Here is a 17581-nt window from a genome sequence, read left to right as displayed (position 1 = left end):
TAAAAAATATGAAAATCAGAATATGCTATAGATCTCTTTCTTTTTTTTTGAATTCAGAATATTTTTATCAATACCATTAAACCTAATTTTATAACCAAATCACTATAAAACATCTTCCTTCGCCTCATATTTTCTATACCTCACCTCAAAAATACACTCATGAAAATGTCTATGGTTACATCAGACCGAGTATCTTTGCTGAACAATGTCAAACCATGCAAAACAACATGGAGGGTTGAAGTAAAGGTTCTGCATTCATGGACACAACATTCGAATTACACTGGTGGAGACTCTTTTCAGTTCATACTGGCAGATAAGACAGTAAGTGTCTATTTGTTACAGTTATGTTTCACAAAGATTTTACATATTCTCTAAACCTAAATTTAATGCGTTCTTATAATGTAGGGTGTTAAGATTCATTGTACCTGCAAGAGACTCTTCCTTGCTCATGTTAAGAAATTGCAGATTGGAGCATGGAGGTTCATTGAGAATTTCGATGTGACCCCAGCTGGCGGAAAGTACCGTCCAACGAGCCATGAATACATGATGTCCATCTTAAGCAACTCCAACGTGACTGAGTCCTCCCTGAAAAATGATGAATTTTTTTTTGTCATTAACCACTTTTCCCGAAATCACGAACGGGAGTCTTGATTCGAATTTCCTTATTGGTAAGTCTTAAAAACTATAATGAATATATATATGAAAAGTTTTATATGAGCTAATATAGCGATTCTTAAATATGGTTGTAGATGTTATTGGTCAGCCAATTGATATTGGAGATATGCAAGTTGTGGCAGTGCAAAATAAAGAAACAACTAAACTTAGTTTTTATAAATATGTGCTTCATTTTACAGAGTGAAACTGGCGTTTTTTGCAATTTTATTTACCTGAGACAACATTTGAGGTGAATTTTTTAAAGTCATTTTAATATATTCAGTTTTAATAAATTCAGTTTGTTAATCGAATAACCAGACTCAATCTACTCTATTTAATATACTAATGGAGGTTTGAAAACTAATTCAAACCGAACATGTATTGATCATCATGTTTTGATCCAAAAGAAAATACAGTGTGTTATTCGCTGAAACCCATTAAACAATTCATAGAAATAGTAGTATACATAGAACAAAGAATCGTCAAAACAACTACAGATATGCAACAAGAAACTATACTTCTAATTCATGCACTCAGTTTCATTTAGCAAGATACTATTTGTACAATTCTAAACCGATAGTCCTATAATAGTTCTACTGGTTTACTCCGGGGTTCCTCAATACATATACATTCAAGATAGTACTAACCTTTGTATCTGAAATTGGTTTAGTGAACTCTTTTCGTCTTTATTTTGCAGTTCTTCTTTTATTCAATCTTTACGAATGATCTACTGAGTCCATAAAGGTGAGTTTGTGTTAGCGTAAAGTGATCAGGACACATAAATTTAAACAAAAACAGAGCAATAAGAAGATAAAGTGAGAAACAAGTAGAACTAATTTGATATAATTTTTGTGTGTATATATATTTAATCAAACACTTTACCTTTTTAATTAGCTATCTGTGGTTTGTCTTCTACTCTTCTTTAAGTCTTTTTATGATCAAACTTTCGTTACCTGTCCAAAATAATATCAAGACTCCATTATTTGTGTATTCTGTTATATGATTATTCAATATTGATTATACAAATGAATACAAGGAAACACAATTTAAAAAATAAAGAGTCAACTTAACTTATCCATTCGCAATCCCTTTCGTCCCTCGATGATGCAGTGCCAAATCATTAAGAGTCACAGCATTAAAATCATCGATCCAGAACCAAAACATGCCTTGAAAGGTCATAGTCATGCTCGATCTACAAATAGAGTATAAAGATCTATCAGAGCAAGATACCAAACCGATTTGCAGGTTTGATATAACCTTGATCGTTTATATGATAGTATACAGACAAAAACAATCCTAACCTTAACGACAGTAGATCGATTGTGAAGATGATAGAGTGAACGATTTTGAATTTCTCATCAGCAAACATGGGTAGATTCAACAGATTTTGTTTGTTGTTACCGAGAAGACGATTAAGAGGACGGGATCACCGACAGAGAAGACCAAGAAAGTAAAGTTCTTAAGTTTTTTTTCCGGCACATTAAAGTTGTTCACCTTCCCGGAAAAAAAATAACTGTGGGCTTTATTTTGCTTTTCTTGGTCTTCTGTAACTAATGGACCAATTTGGAGGTTTAATATAACCCTGATCGTTTAATATGATAGTATACAGACAAAAACAATCCTAACCTTAACGACAGTAGATCGATTGTGAAGATGATAGAGTGAACGATTTTGAATTTCTCATCAGCGAACAGGGGTAGATTCAACAGATTTTGTTTGTTGTTACCGAGAAGACGATTAAGAGGACGGGATCACCGACAGAGAAGACCAAAAAAGTAAAGTTGTTAAGTTTTTTTCCGACACGTTAAAGTTGTTCACCTTCCCGGAAAAAAATAATTTTGGGCTTTATTTTGTTTTTCTTGGTCTTCTGTAACTAATGGACCAATTTCATTAGACTAAAAGTTTAATTCCTTACAAATTAATGGGTCCATTACGTCTATCAATTTGATCATATGGCCCAAAGGTGTTTATACTCGTTTGATTAAATTTTTTTAAAAAAAAAACCAAATGTGTGCATATATATTCATGACAAGTCTTGACAACAAAACAAAATTAAATTATAAGGAGTTCTCCAAAAAAACGTAAATTTTAAGGAAGAAGTATAATATAAATAAAAATTCAAAATGAAATAATCTAATCTCAAATAGTTATTACGAAAATTTGACCAAATCATATCAGCGCACAGCACGGATCAATATCTAGTAATTAGTTAAAATGATATTATTAAATGATTTTGAAAAGTAACGTTTTTAATGCCAGTGCTTTTAACTAAAACTATCTTAATTGGAAGGGAGCTCGTGATCAAGAACCGAAGCAAGTGCCAGACTGAGACTCTGCTCCCTCTCTAGTTCATGGAATTGCTGGACTCCTTCTCAATCTTACTGGACTGGGCTGCCATCTTCTTTGATTCTTTTTTTCCGACTGGGTTGTTCGTTCCACAAGTATGAGCTACTTCCTTACATGTCTTCTACGGGGCTGAGAAGTCTTCCTGCTATTGAGCTTCTTATTTCCCCTTCTACCACTTCGGTTTTAATAGTCCCGTGCATTTATTTATCTTTTATATAAATATATATTTGTTGTAAGTAAATCATAATATATTACTATTATTTTGTATTAAATGTTATTTTGTTTTTCTTATAAGTAAAATATAATATTTCATATCTTATTTTTTTCATTTTTTTCAAAAATATATTTCTATTTTTTTCATGTCACTATTATATATCATATATGTGTTATCATATAATTAATCATATTTTATATGTACCATCATATAAATAATCATATAATTAAGAGTATAAATAATCATATAATTAAGAGTATTTTATACGTACCATCATATAAATAATCATATATTATATTCTTAAAACTTAATGTGAAATAGAAAAACTATAATTTAAGTTGGTGCTTGAAATTGGGCTTTACGTTGTATTTATTTATATATATTTAAAAGATTCTTTATAATGGTTATTAGAAAATATATTAGTAAAAATTAGTTTTAAAATATATGTATATTTTAAATCAATTTTTAATACAAATAAATTTTAAATTAATATTTTGATTTGAAATATGTATATGGATTTTAACTTTTGTTTTATAATTATCTTAGACAAAATATGTTTTTAGGTAATTAGATTGGACAATTTTCGTATATTTAAAGTTGTTCCAAATATATAGTTTCTCATAATATAATGGGCTTCTAACTTTTTTTTTTAATAACATAAGCCTATTTTTTTTATAATAACATAAGCCTATTACTTTTTTTTATATATTGCTATTCATGTTTTCAAATAATATTATATTTTTTTACTGTTAGTGTTATTCATGTTTCCAAACACATTGTCATTTCCAATCAACATCTATATCTAGTAAAATTAATGCTTATGAGTTATGACTAATATAGTTTTATATTTTTATTTATTTATATGATGCACAAAAACTATCTAAACACATTTAATCGTTTATCTCATATAGATGATCAAATATAGTATTGCTTTAAATTTTATTCATTAAATTTATTCATTAAAACTTCATTTTCATTATATATTTAGTACTTAGTCTATGTGCCTAGGAGTGAGGCTAATCTTACCTCCATGTTCTCAAAATGCTTGTGTGGTACAAATTATTTGTAGTAGTTTGGATACACTTGGTTCATATTTGTAAATTAACTTAGTTTAAGTTTAATGTGTAATTATTTATTTTTGAACAGAAATTGACATGCAGCCAAAACATTTCAAATGCACCATCAATAAAAACGTACTCACTTAAGTTAACTCGTTCGTGTTAACACCATTACCCCAAGTCCCAACAATTGAGCATCTTCATTCTCGATTACTACACATCAACATATTAAAATCGTGCTGAGTATTTTCTTCTTATATTCACCAGAACTTGGATCAACTCTGTTTCTTGGATTCATGTCTCAGAGAATCATAGGTTTCGTAGGCACTCTGGTCAAGCCCGAAACACTTTAGGAACGCAGTTCCAGCAAGCTGAAGCAGATTAGACTGATGATGCAAATTATGACTCAAATCTTTATTCGAAGAACTTTCTTTTTCATCTGCTCTTGTCACTCTTGTTGGTTCAGCTGGTGTTTGTCTCTTCTTTTATGACCTCCAGACTTCGTATCTATCACAACAAAAACACATGTGTTCATTAACAAAAAAGAAGAAGATAACTTTAAACTTCGATTGTGAAACTTAAGCAAAGCGAAGCTCTAACGTGACGATATAAACAAACTACTTGGTTCTTACGAAAAAAATGAGAAAGGGAATCCAAGTATCAAGAAGTTCCATCGACCTGAAGCATCTCAGTGTCAACATATTAGCCAATGACTCTCAGTAATTGAATATCATGAAAAGTAACAGAGTAAACATGATAATGGAACTCATTAGCGGCGCCCGCAACTATATAAAAATCCAAAAACATCTTTTCACTCATTTGACCCCTCTGTTTAGTATTTACATCATGGTTTAATTCCTTTGAAGTTCTTGCCCAATAAACCAGTCTTCATCTCTTTGATCAGCTCTCCTGATGTGATAGCATCACCTTCTCGCAGATACCCCTTGATGAGTGCATTGTATGTCCAACGGTTTGGCTGATGCCCACCTGCTTTCATCTCTTTAAACAGCATGTCTGCTTTGGACATTGAGCCTTTCTTACAGAAGCCAGAAATCAAGATGCTATATGTTGTAACATCCGCCTCCAGTCTTTTAAGAGGAAGGGTTGTGAATATATCCCAAGCGTCATCCACCTTATCAGAATTGCACATCCCTTTCATGATGATGTTATAGATACCAATACCAAAAACCATTTCGCTCTTGAAACGCTCAAACACTTTCAGTGCCTCTTCTAGTCTTCCATCCTCGCAGAGAGCATCTAGCAACGTACCAGCAGTCCTAACATCAGGAGCAACACCACGTGAGAGCATTTCTCGTAAAATATTTTTGGCATCATCGAATTTTCCTGATTGGCAAAGCCCGTGGATAAGAGTGTTGTAGGTTGCTGTATCGGCCACAACTCTCCTTGTTCAGATATATCGTGGAAAAGCTTCAAACCAGCATCAACCATCCCAGACTTGCAATACCCTTTAATGAGGATGTTATACGTCACGATGCTGGGGTCGCATCCACCGGTAACCATAGCTTCCATCATTTCCCTGGCTTCATTTAGCAATCCCTTCTTGCAGTAACCATTCATCACGGTATTGTAAGTAACAACATTCGGTTTCATCCCTATTTTAACCATTGTTTCAGTGAGCATAACACCAGCGTCCTTAAGATTTCCGTTCTTCACAAGACCATCAATGAAGGTGTTCCAAAAGACAAGGTCGAATGGAATCTTCTTGATGATCATGTCCTCCAAAATCTCTTTACTCTCTTCCTCTCTGCCTGCACTCAGAAGACCTCTCACTAGACATGTATATGCCTCGATATCAACTCTCATCCCCTTTGTTTCCATCTCCTGGTAAAGGGTGATTGCCTCTTCAACCTTCCCATCTTTACAAAGGCAGTCCATCACGATTGTGTACTTGACTTGATTGACGTCGACATTTCTTTCTTCCATATATCTAAGCAGCTTCAATGCCAAAGTACTGTTCCCTGGCTTGCATACTCTGTTCAGGATTGGCCCGTATGTGAATCCATCTGTTTTCACGCCATTCTCTAACGCATCCTCCACTGCTTTGACTGCACCATGTACGTCCCCTTGAAGACATAACCCATGTACCAAAGTGTTCAAAGTTATCAAATTGGACTCAATCCCAAATTTGCTAAGATTCTCAGCTAGCTTCTTGGCTTCATCAACCCTTCCCTCGGAACAATACGACTTGATCAGCGTGTTGAGTGTCACAGTGTCAGGCTTAACCCCTATCCTTATCATCTTTCCTAACGTAGCTAAAGCCAGCTCAGCTTCACCACTACTACAGAGACCACCGATAACTACGTTAAGGCTGTAAACGTTTGGAGAAACACCCAGCGATTCCATCTCTCTGTACATAGCTAGCACGAGATCGTACCGTTTCGTTCCTGCGATCGCTCCAAGTAGCCTATTCAAATCGATGCTTCTTGGGACCGCAGCAGCATGGGAGTGAACTGTTTTTCTGATCATCGCAATTGCATCATCGTGATTCAGCTTTTGAACATCACGTACAAGAAACCAGATTTTCCTCGACTCGCTTGTGGTATGAGAAGACATGAGACGACGATTCGTAGCAGTGCTACGCAAGGCACCAGCTCCCAGATGCATGAGCTTTCCTCCGATCAACATCGTCTTCGTTATTTGCAACACTCGTCAGCTAAGGAGAAGAAGAAGAAGAGAGGTGAAAGAAAAGCTGAAAACTAGTCTTTCATGTCAACAAACAAAATTACTATCTCAAATTTATGTATAAACCTCCTAGTGGTGATATGAAGTTTTGATCTTTATACAACTACTATATCAGTCCTGACTAGTAGTGATATTATATATATATATATATATATATTCATTAAAACCTGGCATATCTCGTATGATTCTCTAATCAAATGCAGTCATGTCAAAATCTTGTGATCATTGTATGTCATCGTTTGACTCATGCATCTCCAACAACGCGAACATGTTTCCTCAACTCCCACATCCATTTAACCATTTTCTTCAGTCCTACACATAGTTCATTACCTGAGTCATGTGTAAAGCTTCTAAGTCTAATAACGTGAACACCTGGACGGGGTATAGTTTTCTCATGCAAGGCGAGAGGTAACACCAATCTTAGCCATACTCTATTATTAATCCATGTTGACGCTAAGATGAAAAATATACAAGGAGTGGCAACGTAAGGTAGTTTCCACGTGATGTCGGTTTGTAACCTATAACATTTAAAACACTGTTAATAAATGCATGAACTATAAGTCATTTCACACGGTTTTTTTGGTTAAAAATTCAATATTTTCATAACCCCAAGTTTACAAATGATTGCATGCACATGATTACCGTTTGGGCTGTAATTCTCTTCAACTTTGACGTCTAAGTCTTATATCTACCATCTCTACCGTCCTTAGCAAGCAACTAAATTTAACAGTGACTACTAACTGAAATGACATGTTGCAGCTGGTTAATGGTCACATATACGATTCGGTTAAAGAACACGTATCGATTGTTGATATATATGTAGATTTCTTATGACACATATAATAATATAGTATATTCTTTTTGGGGGCCAAATGATATATTTATTTTTCTATATAGATCATTAGAGCATCATTATACCTGTCTCTTAGACAAGTTTCTTAGTGTATTTGGGATTTAAAAAAAAAAAAAAAAATTGTAATAACTATAGAAGACGTCTCTTAATTAAGCAATGGAAGAGACGTTTCTTCTCTTCCTCTCTTTGCCTTCCTCTCTTGGCCTTCCTCTCTGTCTATCTTTGGTCTTTATAAACAACGGTGAACCGGTTTGCGAATCAGCCATCCAGGTTCAGTACATCGACGAGGTCTGGTCTGACAAGAACCCTATCCTCCCTTCTGATCCTTACCGGAGGGCTTTGACGGGGTTTGTGCATAAACTATAGAACGTGATTTGTTCCTTTGACGGTGGCAGTGGGATAGAGAAAGTTCCATCACCAGAGCCATCAACGGTATCAGTGGGATAGAGAAAGTTCCTTTGACGGTGGCTCTAGTTTCTTCCTTTTTAATCGGGTATGTATGATCTGCGCGACGATTCTTTGTTCTTTGCTCTTTTGTTGGTGTAGTTTACGAGCAATTCTCTAGCCCAAGTTAAGTTATTTAGTGTATGCACGTAAGCTGTTCGACGATTTGGCTGTGGGAGTATATGTTGATTAAAGTTTTGTCACAGAGATTTATAGTGGATTTAGCTTAGAAAAATCTTACCCTGTGAGGGATAGGTTGAGGGAGTAAGAAGGGTTTAGTGAAAGGGGAAGAACTTTGTGAAGAAAGTAGAACTTGTTGCATAAAACTAGTGAAACGCAAGTGTTACTAAGATTTGACAAGAGCTTACATATGTTCAAAAAACAAACAAGAGCTTACTTATGATTTTTTTTTCCTTACTAATGTAAGCAGGAAGTTTGGTGGTGGTGGTGATACTCTAATTGCAATGACAAAGAAGAAAACACCACAGATTCTCAAGACAGATACGACACTAAAACTTGTAAGATTCTCCTCCTTGAAGCAATCAAATTTTGGGATTGAAGAAGCTAAAGTTTTAATCTTTCTCGAAAACCCTGTTTGGATTAGCTTCTTTTTACTTTGCATTGATATCTCATGGCTCTGCGTTTGCTCGTTTTCCTGGCTGAGAAGTGGGTTGCCAACATGTCGATGCCTGCAGAGGATGATCCTATTGAGGCTCAACAAGAAGCTCGACCACCCAGGTGAAGCAATATTTATTCTTTTACATGTTGATTTTGCATTTCGTTTGCGAATACAAAGCTGAATAGAAGTATTGTTTAACATAAATTTGTAATTTTAATATGGGCTTGACAACCTAGGAAGCTTGAAGCAGCAATATGAGCTTACAGAGGCTACAAACAGAGTGTAGGTTGATTTATGAATTATTATTATGCCTCACATTCTTAGTACTTTTGATCAAATGGGTTTAAAAGTCTAAACCTTTGTTTTGCTCCTCTAGAGATTTCAAATTGAGTTAATATGAACTCTGTGGATATAATATATAGATAGGCTTATGCTTGTCTTAAAGATGGGTTTTCTCGAATTTATGCAGGTCATTTGGGGCCAAGGATGAGATATTCTGCTTGTTTCAAGGCTCACTTGACAACCTAGGAAGCTTGAAGCAGCAATATGGGCTTGCCAAGAATGCAAACGAGGTTCTCTTGGTCATCGAGGCTTACAAGACTCTCCGTGACAGAGCTCCTTACCCGGCTAACCACGTTGTGTCACACCTAAGTGGCGATTTCGCTTTTGTGGTGTTTGATAAATCAACCTCCGCTCTGTTTGTAGCCTTTGTAAGTTCTTTTTAACCCTTTTTTTTTATTGTGAGGTAGATTGAATTCTTTTTACATGTTGATTTTGCATTTCTTCTACGTGTTGATTTTGCATTTCCTTTTTTTATTTCAAAATAAATTTGTAATTTTAATAAAAATTTTTTAAGAACTCTTAAATAAGAAACTTGCAATGGAGGACATAAATGATCGAGTCTCTTAACGGAGTCTCTTAGCACATATTTATTACTTAAAAATATTAAAAAATAAATAAGAGACCCTAATTGGGTATATGGGATAATGATGCTCTTAGAGGGAAATTAATAAAGAAAAGAGACGTTAGCTCCACGTACTTTACTTTACTTTTTTTTTTTTTGTTGACCTTGCGGCCCACCATCTAGGTCTGGCGCCAGCCTTTGTCTATATCTTTTTACGGGCCCTGGACACGTTTCCCCTTCCACGCGAGTCGAACAGCCGACCTCCCCTTCCCAAGGAGGTAGTACCATTGGACTACGACATCCTGGGTGAACGTACTTTCTTTTTTGGGTATTAAATTTTATTTTTGGAACGCCTAAAAGTCTAAACTGCTTTTCTCGATCTGAAGAAAGTCTCTGTTCAAGAATCCAAGCATTAAATCTAATGGAAGTCAACCACGGTGGCCGGATGGCACCGACACTCGGTCCTAACTGGGCTGAGATAACTCGGGAATGTCTTCTGGACATCTTCTCACGCCTTAGCCAGGAAGAAAGATGGATGAGACCGATGCTTGTCTGCAAGACTTGGATGAACACATGCCATGAACCGTCACTCAACACGATCTTTGATCTCGAAACTCGGTTTCAGTCATTCCCGGAGTCCATCAACTGGTGGACTCCCGAGTTTGAAGACAGGGTTGATGCCTTCCTCAGATCCGTCGTTGACTGGAGCGAAGGAGGCCTCACAGAGATTCGTGTCAGGCACTGCACAGATCGCTCTCTATCTTACGCTGCTGAGAGGTAATTAGATCCTCAACTTTGTTGCTTAATTACATTCAGATCATACTTGATCATTCACATGCTTTGTCATGTGATTTGCATTTGCAGGTGCCCTAAACTAGAGGTGCTTTGGATTAAGAGCTGCCCTCACGTCACTGATGCATCGATGGCAAAGATAGCTTCAAACTGTCCAAATCTTAGAGAGCTTGATGTAAGCTACTCTTATTGTATATCTCACGAGGCTCTGTCCATGTTGGGGAGGCATTGCCCGAACCTAGAGATCTTGAAACGGAACCTGTTTCCTCGGCAAGGTCCCAACGTGTCTACAATTGTAGCGCCGGTTGATTATATAGTTGCATTTCCGAGATACGGTAACATAGAGGCTCAAATAATAGGGAGACACATGCCTAGGCTGAAGCATTTGGAGCTTCAATACTGTACAATGACTGTTAAAGGTCTTAACTCGGTTTGTAAAGGATGTTCCAATCTAGAGTACATGGACTTATCCGGGTGTATATCATTGACAAACAGTGAGATAACGAGATGTGCCTCGAGCTTGAAGAATTTGTTGGAGATCAAGAAGCCTAACTTCAACCGGCCGGTTGATATTTTACTCCTTCCAAATTGAAGAAAATAATGGTGATGGTAACTTTACTTGTTTATGGTTCCTTTTGTGTTATTTTGATGATGTTATTTGCTTATTGTTGTTGATGAGAAGAGAGTTGGTCTTCCTTGTTGTAAGGACTTGCTTCTTGTATTTTTCTACTTAAAACAATGAAAAGAGGCCATTTGATTGCCAAATAAAAGTAGCTTTTCACCCAAGTAACCCAAGCATCATAGCTTATTGCTACGACAACGTTTCAAACAAATCCCAGTCTGTCTGAACTAAACCACGTTGAGATGAAAAATATCTAAAGAAGGTAGGGTAAGGTGATTCACGGGATGTCGGTATGTATCTGAAGCCGCACGATTTAAAAATTAATTTCGATAAATGAACGGTGAAGATCTCGTAGCTGGCTTTTCAGGAGCGTGGATTGCGCTTCACTGGATCCCTGTAGAGGCAACTTTTCATGTTCTCTCTTCTCCATTATTTCATTATAAAGATCAAATAATCTTTAACAGTTTCTTGTCATCTCTGAGAAAAAATGGCAAGCAATATGGAAGTTTTCTGCGAGATCTTGATAGCAATCCTTCTTCCGCCTCTTGGAGTCTGCCTCAAGCGTGGCTGCTGCACTGTAAGTTCTCCTTTTCCTTTTGTTTTGGTAACCGAGTTTTGAATTGTTTTGTTCACTCTGGTTTTGTTTGTTGTTGCAGGTAGAGTTCTTGATATGCTTGGTGTTGACTATCTTAGGCTACATCCCAGGGATAATCTATGCGCTTTACGTGATCGTGTTCCAGAACCGTGAAGGGGAGACTCCGGATTACAGTACTCCACTCAACTCAGCTTGAGATTATCTGTCGGTCCATCCAACATGTCTTTCACTTGAAACTGTTTACTTATGTAACCACTCAATAAAGTTGCGATCTATCTGATTCCTTGTTATGTAGTTCAAGTATGGTAATTTCATGTACCGATTTTTTCACTATTGGCATCACAGATCTCTCATCGCATGTATAATCTTTAGTAATCAAAGTCTTTTCTGGTACGACCCAGATTTAAACTTAAGACAGGCCTTTTAGGCCCACTCTAGTTACACATGTCACACGGTTGAGGGGACCGGACCAGTGAAGTGAGAGTTCAAACTTCAAAATATCTAGAAGTGATCGTGTGTGTTACGTCACACCATATTACTCTGTACGTGTTACTTATATAATCCACGTGGAGGCTGGGAAATAAAGGAGTATCTAGAAGTGAGTGATACCACGAGAAGTAAACAGTAGCCGTACGATTAAAAAACATCTATAAATGAACGGTTGAGAACTCGTTATTGACTTTGTAACCACAAAAAGAAACGTGGATGTTCTCTCTCTCTCTCTCTATTGTTTCATCTCTTCAAGATCTCCGTCAAACTTCACTATAATAAGATCAAAAAGTCTTTATCTTTTAAAAGTTTTGTTGTAAAAATGCCGAGCAAGTGCGAAATCTTGTGCGAGATCTTAATCGCCATCCTTCTTCCTCCTCTAGGAGTTTGCCTCAGGCGTGGCTGTTGCACTGTAAGCTTTCTCTTTCAACTCTCGTGTTAGAAGAGTCCTTCAGTTTCTGCTTATCTACCTTAAAAGTAGCATCGCGGAACTTCTTGAAAGACTGTTATTGTTTGATGCGTCACTTTGTGTTCAATCTCTTTAAGAAGTCTCTGGTTAAATATATTTAACATTTACACCCAAAAAAAAAAAAAAAAAGTCTCTGGTTAAATTAGATTCGCCTGTAGGCTTGTTAGAATTTGGTGATTCCATGAAAACTGACTAATGGTTGGAGTGAAGCTTGAAATTGAATCATAGAATTCTTCAGTATTGGATCAGTTTCTGTTTGATCAGATCACTCAACTCTCTGACCTAATGAAGAGACTGATGGAGCTTTGATTTGGTTGCAGGTGGAGTTCTTGGCTTGCTTGATCCTGACTATCTTAGGATACGTACCAGGCATAATCTATGCGCTTTACGTGATTGTGTTCCAGAACCAAGAAGAGTACTTCGATGAAGCCAGACGCCCTCTCTACTACTCCGCTTGATATCTCTCTGCCTTTGTCAGAATCTGTTTGTTCTTTAAAAAAACTGTTCACTCTCTGTACTCAAATAAGTTGATTTGTAATGTGTTGAAAGAGACATCAAAACTTTGTGTGTTCGATCTTCCTTTTGTTATATATATGTAGGGATTAAAGGTGAGATTATACACTTGTTGGCTTCTGTATTCAGGTTACGAGCCTTGCAAAATGTATATGCATCATCAGGTTGTTTAGCAAGACTGTATCACCAGTGTTCTTAAACTTTGGAAACCTAGTAGCCCAAACTGGTTTTCAGTTCTTCATTCTCAGCCTCAGGTTATATAATACAATCACATAAGTTGTGTTGATGCATTTGTTATAGATCATTTAAGCAAATAACACCTCTTGGCTTCTCTCATCCTATTCTCTGTGACTTTTTGTATGGATACCAACATATTATGATAGATAAGGTTATGCTATATAGGTTGCCCAAAAAAAAAGTCTATATAGAACTCTCCATATCTTTTATTAAACAAGCAAAGTCCCTTCTATTTGATGAATGTGAAGCAGATTAAAATGTTATAAATTATAAATTCCAAATCTTTGCATCAAAAGCAGTTTGCAGATAGAGTAGGAGTATGAATCCCTTGTCTGTTTCTACTTTACTTGAGGTTTTGCATTGTCAGTGCAAGAAAAGATGGACTAGAATTGCAACTGTTACTTGAATCACAGCGAGTGAAGCAGATTTGGTCATGGAGGACATGGCTCTGTTCTTCTTTCCTGTAGGTCTGACAAGCGATCCTCCTCCATAAACGCCTCTTGCCTTGCTCACCTCCGAAATTCTTCCATGAGCTCTCTCGCTGCTAGTTACTCCAACGGCTGGTCTCTCTGCAACAGCAAAAGAAAAAAATGTCAGTTAAAATGTTATGTATGAAGTTGTACAGCAAGTATTGAAAGCAAACTAATTGCCTTTGTGAACCAAGTAGTCTGTTTTGTCTGAACAACATTGAAGTTCTTCAGCAAAAGCAAAGGAGATGATGCTGATGATGAGCAACAAATCTCGATAGTATCTCTTCATTGCAGACGGTAATGAAAAGATAAGATTGATTGGAGATGATCTGTAAGTATAACCACTGAGGAAGTGAATATATATAGGACTAATATATGTACAAAGAGAAAGAGAGATGAAAACCCTAAAGGTGAAAGATTACAACTCATAAACAGAAACAAAGATTCGAAAAATCTGATGGAACAAAAAGCAAAAGCAGCCATTGTCGGGTAAAGTTAGATTCTCCCCACATGAATGGTAGTGAATAGTGGAAGGAATATGTTCTCTGAGTAATGAGCAGTCTAATCTGTTTGAAAAAAAAAAGAAGCTGATTTACTCTTGCTTTCTTATTAGCGTGGCCAGTAATGCTACATTTTCCAATTCAAAAAAAAAAAAAAAATGCTACATTAGATCGTGATTAGTCTGAAGTACCCTAATCCGTTTATACATGCACACCACGTTACAAGTAACCATCCTAAACTTCATTCCGCACTCCTCGTGAGTCAAAGTTTGATCTAAAGTATATTTTTTTTCCTTCTCGTGGCATTCGGTGTATATATGTAGTACCAACAGGTCGAAAAATGATTTATGCATATATATCACCAATACGGAATATACTAAGAAAATCAATAATCAAGAACTAGTTTAAGACTTTTTGACCCAACAAAAAAAAAGAATTAGTGCAAGACAAGCTGTTTCCACTATACCTAAAAGATTACAATGTCAAGATGTGGTTGTAAAAATGATTTTCATCTTAAGGAGGAGTTATGGGAGAAATTTCATATTTATTAGCTTTCAATTAAAATAATAATTCTATACAGTACAAGTATACAAGACACACCAAGAACTCTTCTTGTTTGACAGAAAAATGAGTCTTTTTTTCTTACATATACGTCAAAACTAATGAAAGTAATATATTTTAATTATCTGAAATTCTTATTTATGGTCATACGTCTAATCTCTAGTTGGTGCACACGACGTCAGAAATTATTCTCCATCTCCAAAACTCATTGCCTAGTCCAAGATTGAGAAAGATTACACAATATTCAGATATATCGTAGGTTGAAAATTTGATGTAAACCTATTATTATTGTTTCTTATGGTCGTATACAGTTGTACATATCGAATTCATCATAAGTACAATTTGATTGGACTAAATCATAATGAACTCCATTCGAAACATACTCCAAATGATATAATTAGCAAGATAAGTATGAATAGTTGTCTGAAGATAATCATTTTAAGTCGTAACGATTAATCAGAGTATTCAAAGTCGAAATATATTTATTTTTAGCAAAAAAAAATCGAAATATATATATATATATATATATTACAAAGTTGATATATATATATATATATATATACCTCAAAGGAATTTGTTTGCTTTCGATTAAAATTAACAGTTTCATATACAAGCCACGATGAATTTGTGTTTTCCTGATTTTACAATATTTGATCAGCTCACACGATTAGTAAAAAATAACACACCATTACAATTTATAAAAAGCTTCACAATGCTTAAAGCTCACAAGTATGAAACTAGAAGGGGAAGAACATCAACAACATCAAGCTCGCGACGGTGGAACCTAAACGGAATGTGATGGAAAGAGAAGGTCGAGTGGTAGCTGACGAACCACCACCGCCAGTAGGGACAGGACGGCGGCTACTACGACCCCTCCCACCACCACCACCACCACCACGTTTCCTAATGAAAACACGAAGAGAGTCACCGTGTTGTGCAAGACTTCGTCTCCAAGAGGTCGTCATCGTTTGGGCTTTACTTTCTTGATTTTCAGATGAAACTGGTGAAGGCAGAGAGAAAAACAGAAGGGACATAATCAATGAACAATATAAAGCCAGTGAAATCCTCATTTGTGTGTTTATCAAAATAATAGGTGTGGATAATGTATTTGATCCAAACAAATCGGGGAACAAAATGGGATATTCCAGAAAATGAACGAGATGTGTATGGGGGGCAAAGAATTAGTATTTACTGCTGTATTTATAACACTAAAGAATAATGAGATCATGGCTTCAAAATGCGTGACTTTGTCTTTAAACCGGAGTGTATATTAGTATTAAACTATTAATGTACCGCCACTTCGCAGTCTTCGGTTGATTACGAAAAATATGAAAAAAAAAAAGAAAAGATTTGGCAGCAAATAAACGGCAGCGTGTGAAGAAAATCTCAAATCTTCGTCGTTTTAAAAGTGATAAAGGTGAAGTGGAGCTTCGGAGGGTTTCTAAAACTTTCTATAAATTGCAAGGCCAAGTGCAATTTGTGGCTGTCACTGCCTTCTCACTCAGCCCAACCGTTGTTGTTGTCTCGCTCACGACTCAAGAGTCACGTCTCCGGTAACTTTTCACGAATTTCTTAATGCGTTTGTTTGCCGGAGAAAACGCACGCATTAAGATCACGAATTTGATGTATTGTTTCTTGTAGTCGTATACTGTTGTACATATCAAATTCATCATAAGTACAATTTGATTGGACTAAATCAAATTGAGACATACCCCAATGTTACAACTAGTAAGATATGAATAAGTACAATTATCTGAAGATTATCACCATAAGTCGTAACAATTAATAGAGAATTCAAAAGTCCAAATATAACTCAAAAAGGAGAATTTCTTTGTTTTCGATTAAAATTAACAATTACATATATAAGCCACGATAACTTTTGTGTGTTTTCCCGGATTTTACAATGATCAGCTCACATGATTAGAAAAAGAAAAAAAAAACAAATACACCATATTACAATTTATAAAAACTTTCACAACGCTTGAAGCTCACAAACTACGAAACTAGCTAGAAGGCGAAGAACATCAACAACATCAAGCTCGTGACCGTGGAACCGAAACCAAATGTTATCGAAAGAGAAGGTCGAGTGGAAGCCGACTTAGGGACGAGACCGCGACCCTTACCACCACCACCACCACCACCACGTCCACCTTTCCTAATGAAAATTCGAAGGGACTCGCGGTGTTGTGCAAAACCTCGTCTCCAGGATGTCGTCATTAACGTTTGGGCTGTGTTTCCATGATTTTCATGAGATGAAATTGGCAAAGGCCGAGAGATTAAGAGAAGGAACATAATCAATGAAGAATATAAAGCCAATGAACTCCTCCTCCTCATCCTGTATTTGATCCAAACAAATCGGAGAACAAAATGGGATTTTATTTACAAAATGAATGAGTTGTGTAATGGCGCAAAAATATTAGTAGTTACTATTTATAACGCGTGACTCTGTCTTTAAACCGGAGTGTATATTATAATGTATTAATCATTGATGAGATTATTATCGCTTCAAAAAATGCGCGTTGTCTTTAAACCGGATTG

The 17581-nt window shown here is 36.1% G+C and overlaps 7 protein-coding genes and 1 long non-coding RNA gene across 8 annotated transcripts; 4 read left to right on the top strand and 4 right to left on the bottom strand.

The window, feature by feature from the left end:
• Positions 1–235: 235 nt before the first annotated feature.
• Positions 236–3283, bottom strand: LOC125580595. The gene is made up of 4 exons (XR_007318335.1): positions 1956–3283; positions 1537–1846; positions 1302–1384; positions 236–585 (listed from the first exon to the last, which is right to left on the bottom strand). It is a non-coding gene; the product is annotated as an uncharacterized LOC125580595 (long non-coding RNA).
• A 1833-nt stretch (positions 3284–5116) lies between these two features.
• On the bottom strand, positions 5117–6918 carry LOC125580884 (pentatricopeptide repeat-containing protein At1g12620-like). Its single transcript, XM_048746138.1, has 2 exons — positions 5709–6918; positions 5117–5616 (listed from the first exon to the last, which is right to left on the bottom strand). The coding sequence occupies exons 1-2, from the start codon at positions 6916–6918 to the stop codon at positions 5117–5119; spliced, it is 1710 nt and encodes a 569-aa protein (XP_048602095.1).
• A 987-nt stretch (positions 6919–7905) lies between these two features.
• LOC106382682 lies at positions 7906–10077 on the top strand. The gene is made up of 6 exons (XM_048745308.1): positions 7906–8321; positions 8703–8790; positions 8940–9010; positions 9132–9173; positions 9361–9601; positions 9979–10077. The coding sequence occupies exons 2-6, from the start codon at positions 8737–8739 to the stop codon at positions 10075–10077; spliced, it is 507 nt and encodes a 168-aa protein (XP_048601265.1). The 5' UTR covers positions 7906–8321; positions 8703–8736.
• Positions 10078–10216: 139 nt separating this feature from the next.
• Positions 10217–11373, top strand: LOC125580592 (putative F-box/LRR-repeat protein 19). The gene is made up of 2 exons (XM_048745307.1): positions 10217–10572; positions 10660–11373. Exons 1-2 carry the CDS (start codon positions 10217–10219, stop codon positions 11177–11179), a joined length of 876 nt encoding a protein of 291 aa, XP_048601264.1. The 3' UTR covers positions 11180–11373.
• Positions 11374–11566: 193 nt separating this feature from the next.
• Positions 11567–12197, top strand: LOC106393562 (UPF0057 membrane protein At4g30650). The gene is made up of 2 exons (XM_013834279.3): positions 11567–11786; positions 11866–12197. Exons 1-2 carry the CDS (start codon positions 11697–11699, stop codon positions 11998–12000), a joined length of 225 nt encoding a protein of 74 aa, XP_013689733.2. The 5' UTR covers positions 11567–11696; the 3' UTR covers positions 12001–12197.
• Positions 12198–12441: 244 nt separating this feature from the next.
• LOC125580594 (UPF0057 membrane protein At4g30660-like) lies at positions 12442–13379 on the top strand. Its single transcript, XM_048745310.1, has 2 exons — positions 12442–12705; positions 13083–13379. The coding sequence occupies exons 1-2, from the start codon at positions 12616–12618 to the stop codon at positions 13218–13220; spliced, it is 228 nt and encodes a 75-aa protein (XP_048601267.1). The 5' UTR covers positions 12442–12615; the 3' UTR covers positions 13221–13379.
• Positions 13380–13678: 299 nt separating this feature from the next.
• On the bottom strand, positions 13679–14379 carry LOC106393729. The gene is made up of 2 exons (XM_013834425.3): positions 14163–14379; positions 13679–14081 (listed from the first exon to the last, which is right to left on the bottom strand). Exons 1-2 carry the CDS (start codon positions 14269–14271, stop codon positions 13876–13878), a joined length of 315 nt encoding a protein of 104 aa, XP_013689879.2. The 5' UTR covers positions 14272–14379; the 3' UTR covers positions 13679–13875.
• A 150-nt stretch (positions 14380–14529) lies between these two features.
• Positions 14530–17567, bottom strand: LOC125580593. The gene has a single exon (XM_048745309.1). The coding sequence runs from the start codon at positions 16111–16113 to the stop codon at positions 15781–15783; it is 333 nt and encodes a 110-aa protein (XP_048601266.1). The 5' UTR covers positions 16114–17567; the 3' UTR covers positions 14530–15780.
• Between the last annotated feature and the right edge of the window lie 14 nt (positions 17568–17581).

The sequence above is a fragment of the Brassica napus genome, chromosome C1 (assembly GCF_020379485.1).
Source record: "Brassica napus cultivar Da-Ae chromosome C1, Da-Ae, whole genome shotgun sequence".
In the NCBI taxonomy this organism is placed as follows: domain Eukaryota; kingdom Viridiplantae; phylum Streptophyta; class Magnoliopsida; order Brassicales; family Brassicaceae; genus Brassica; species Brassica napus.
The sequence above is the reverse complement of the archived record's forward strand: the minus strand, read 5'-3'. Positions and strand labels throughout refer to the sequence as shown.

What these genes read in the sequence shown, in the direction of transcription:
- LOC106382682 (XM_048745308.1), top strand. Translation starts at nt 8,737, where the DNA reads ATGACAAAGAAGAAAACACCACAGATTCTCAAGACAGATACGACACTA. An exon ending in CAGATACGACACTAAAACTT is followed by an intron (nt 8,791 to 8,939) that starts GTAAGATTCTCC and finishes CTGGCTGAGAAG; the next exon opens with TGGGTTGCCAACATGTCGAT. An exon ending in CAAGAAGCTCGACCACCCAG is followed by an intron (nt 9,011 to 9,131) that starts GTGAAGCAATAT and finishes CAACCTAGGAAG; the next exon opens with CTTGAAGCAGCAATATGAGC.
- LOC125580593 (XM_048745309.1), bottom strand. Translation starts at nt 16,113, where the DNA reads ATGAGGATTTCACTGGCTTTATATTGTTCATTGATTATGTCCCTTCTG.
- LOC106393562 (XM_013834279.3), top strand. Translation starts at nt 11,697, where the DNA reads ATGGCAAGCAATATGGAAGTTTTCTGCGAGATCTTGATAGCAATCCTT. An exon ending in TCAAGCGTGGCTGCTGCACT is followed by an intron (nt 11,787 to 11,865) that starts GTAAGTTCTCCT and finishes TTGTTGTTGCAG; the next exon opens with GTAGAGTTCTTGATATGCTT.
- LOC125580594 (XM_048745310.1), top strand. Translation starts at nt 12,616, where the DNA reads ATGCCGAGCAAGTGCGAAATCTTGTGCGAGATCTTAATCGCCATCCTT. An exon ending in TCAGGCGTGGCTGTTGCACT is followed by an intron (nt 12,706 to 13,082) that starts GTAAGCTTTCTC and finishes ATTTGGTTGCAG; the next exon opens with GTGGAGTTCTTGGCTTGCTT.
- LOC125580592 (XM_048745307.1), top strand. Translation starts at nt 10,217, where the DNA reads ATGGAAGTCAACCACGGTGGCCGGATGGCACCGACACTCGGTCCTAAC. An exon ending in CTATCTTACGCTGCTGAGAG is followed by an intron (nt 10,573 to 10,659) that starts GTAATTAGATCC and finishes TTGCATTTGCAG; the next exon opens with GTGCCCTAAACTAGAGGTGC.
- LOC106393729 (XM_013834425.3), bottom strand. Translation starts at nt 14,271, where the DNA reads ATGAAGAGATACTATCGAGATTTGTTGCTCATCATCAGCATCATCTCC. An exon ending in AGACTACTTGGTTCACAAAG is followed by an intron (nt 14,082 to 14,162) that starts GCAATTAGTTTG and finishes TTGCTGTTGCAG; the next exon opens with AGAGACCAGCCGTTGGAGTA.
- LOC125580884 (XM_048746138.1), bottom strand. Translation starts at nt 6,918, where the DNA reads ATGTTGATCGGAGGAAAGCTCATGCATCTGGGAGCTGGTGCCTTGCGT. An exon ending in GTCTGGGATGGTTGATGCTG is followed by an intron (nt 5,617 to 5,708) that starts GTTTGAAGCTTT and finishes TTTGCCAATCAG; the next exon opens with GAAAATTCGATGATGCCAAA.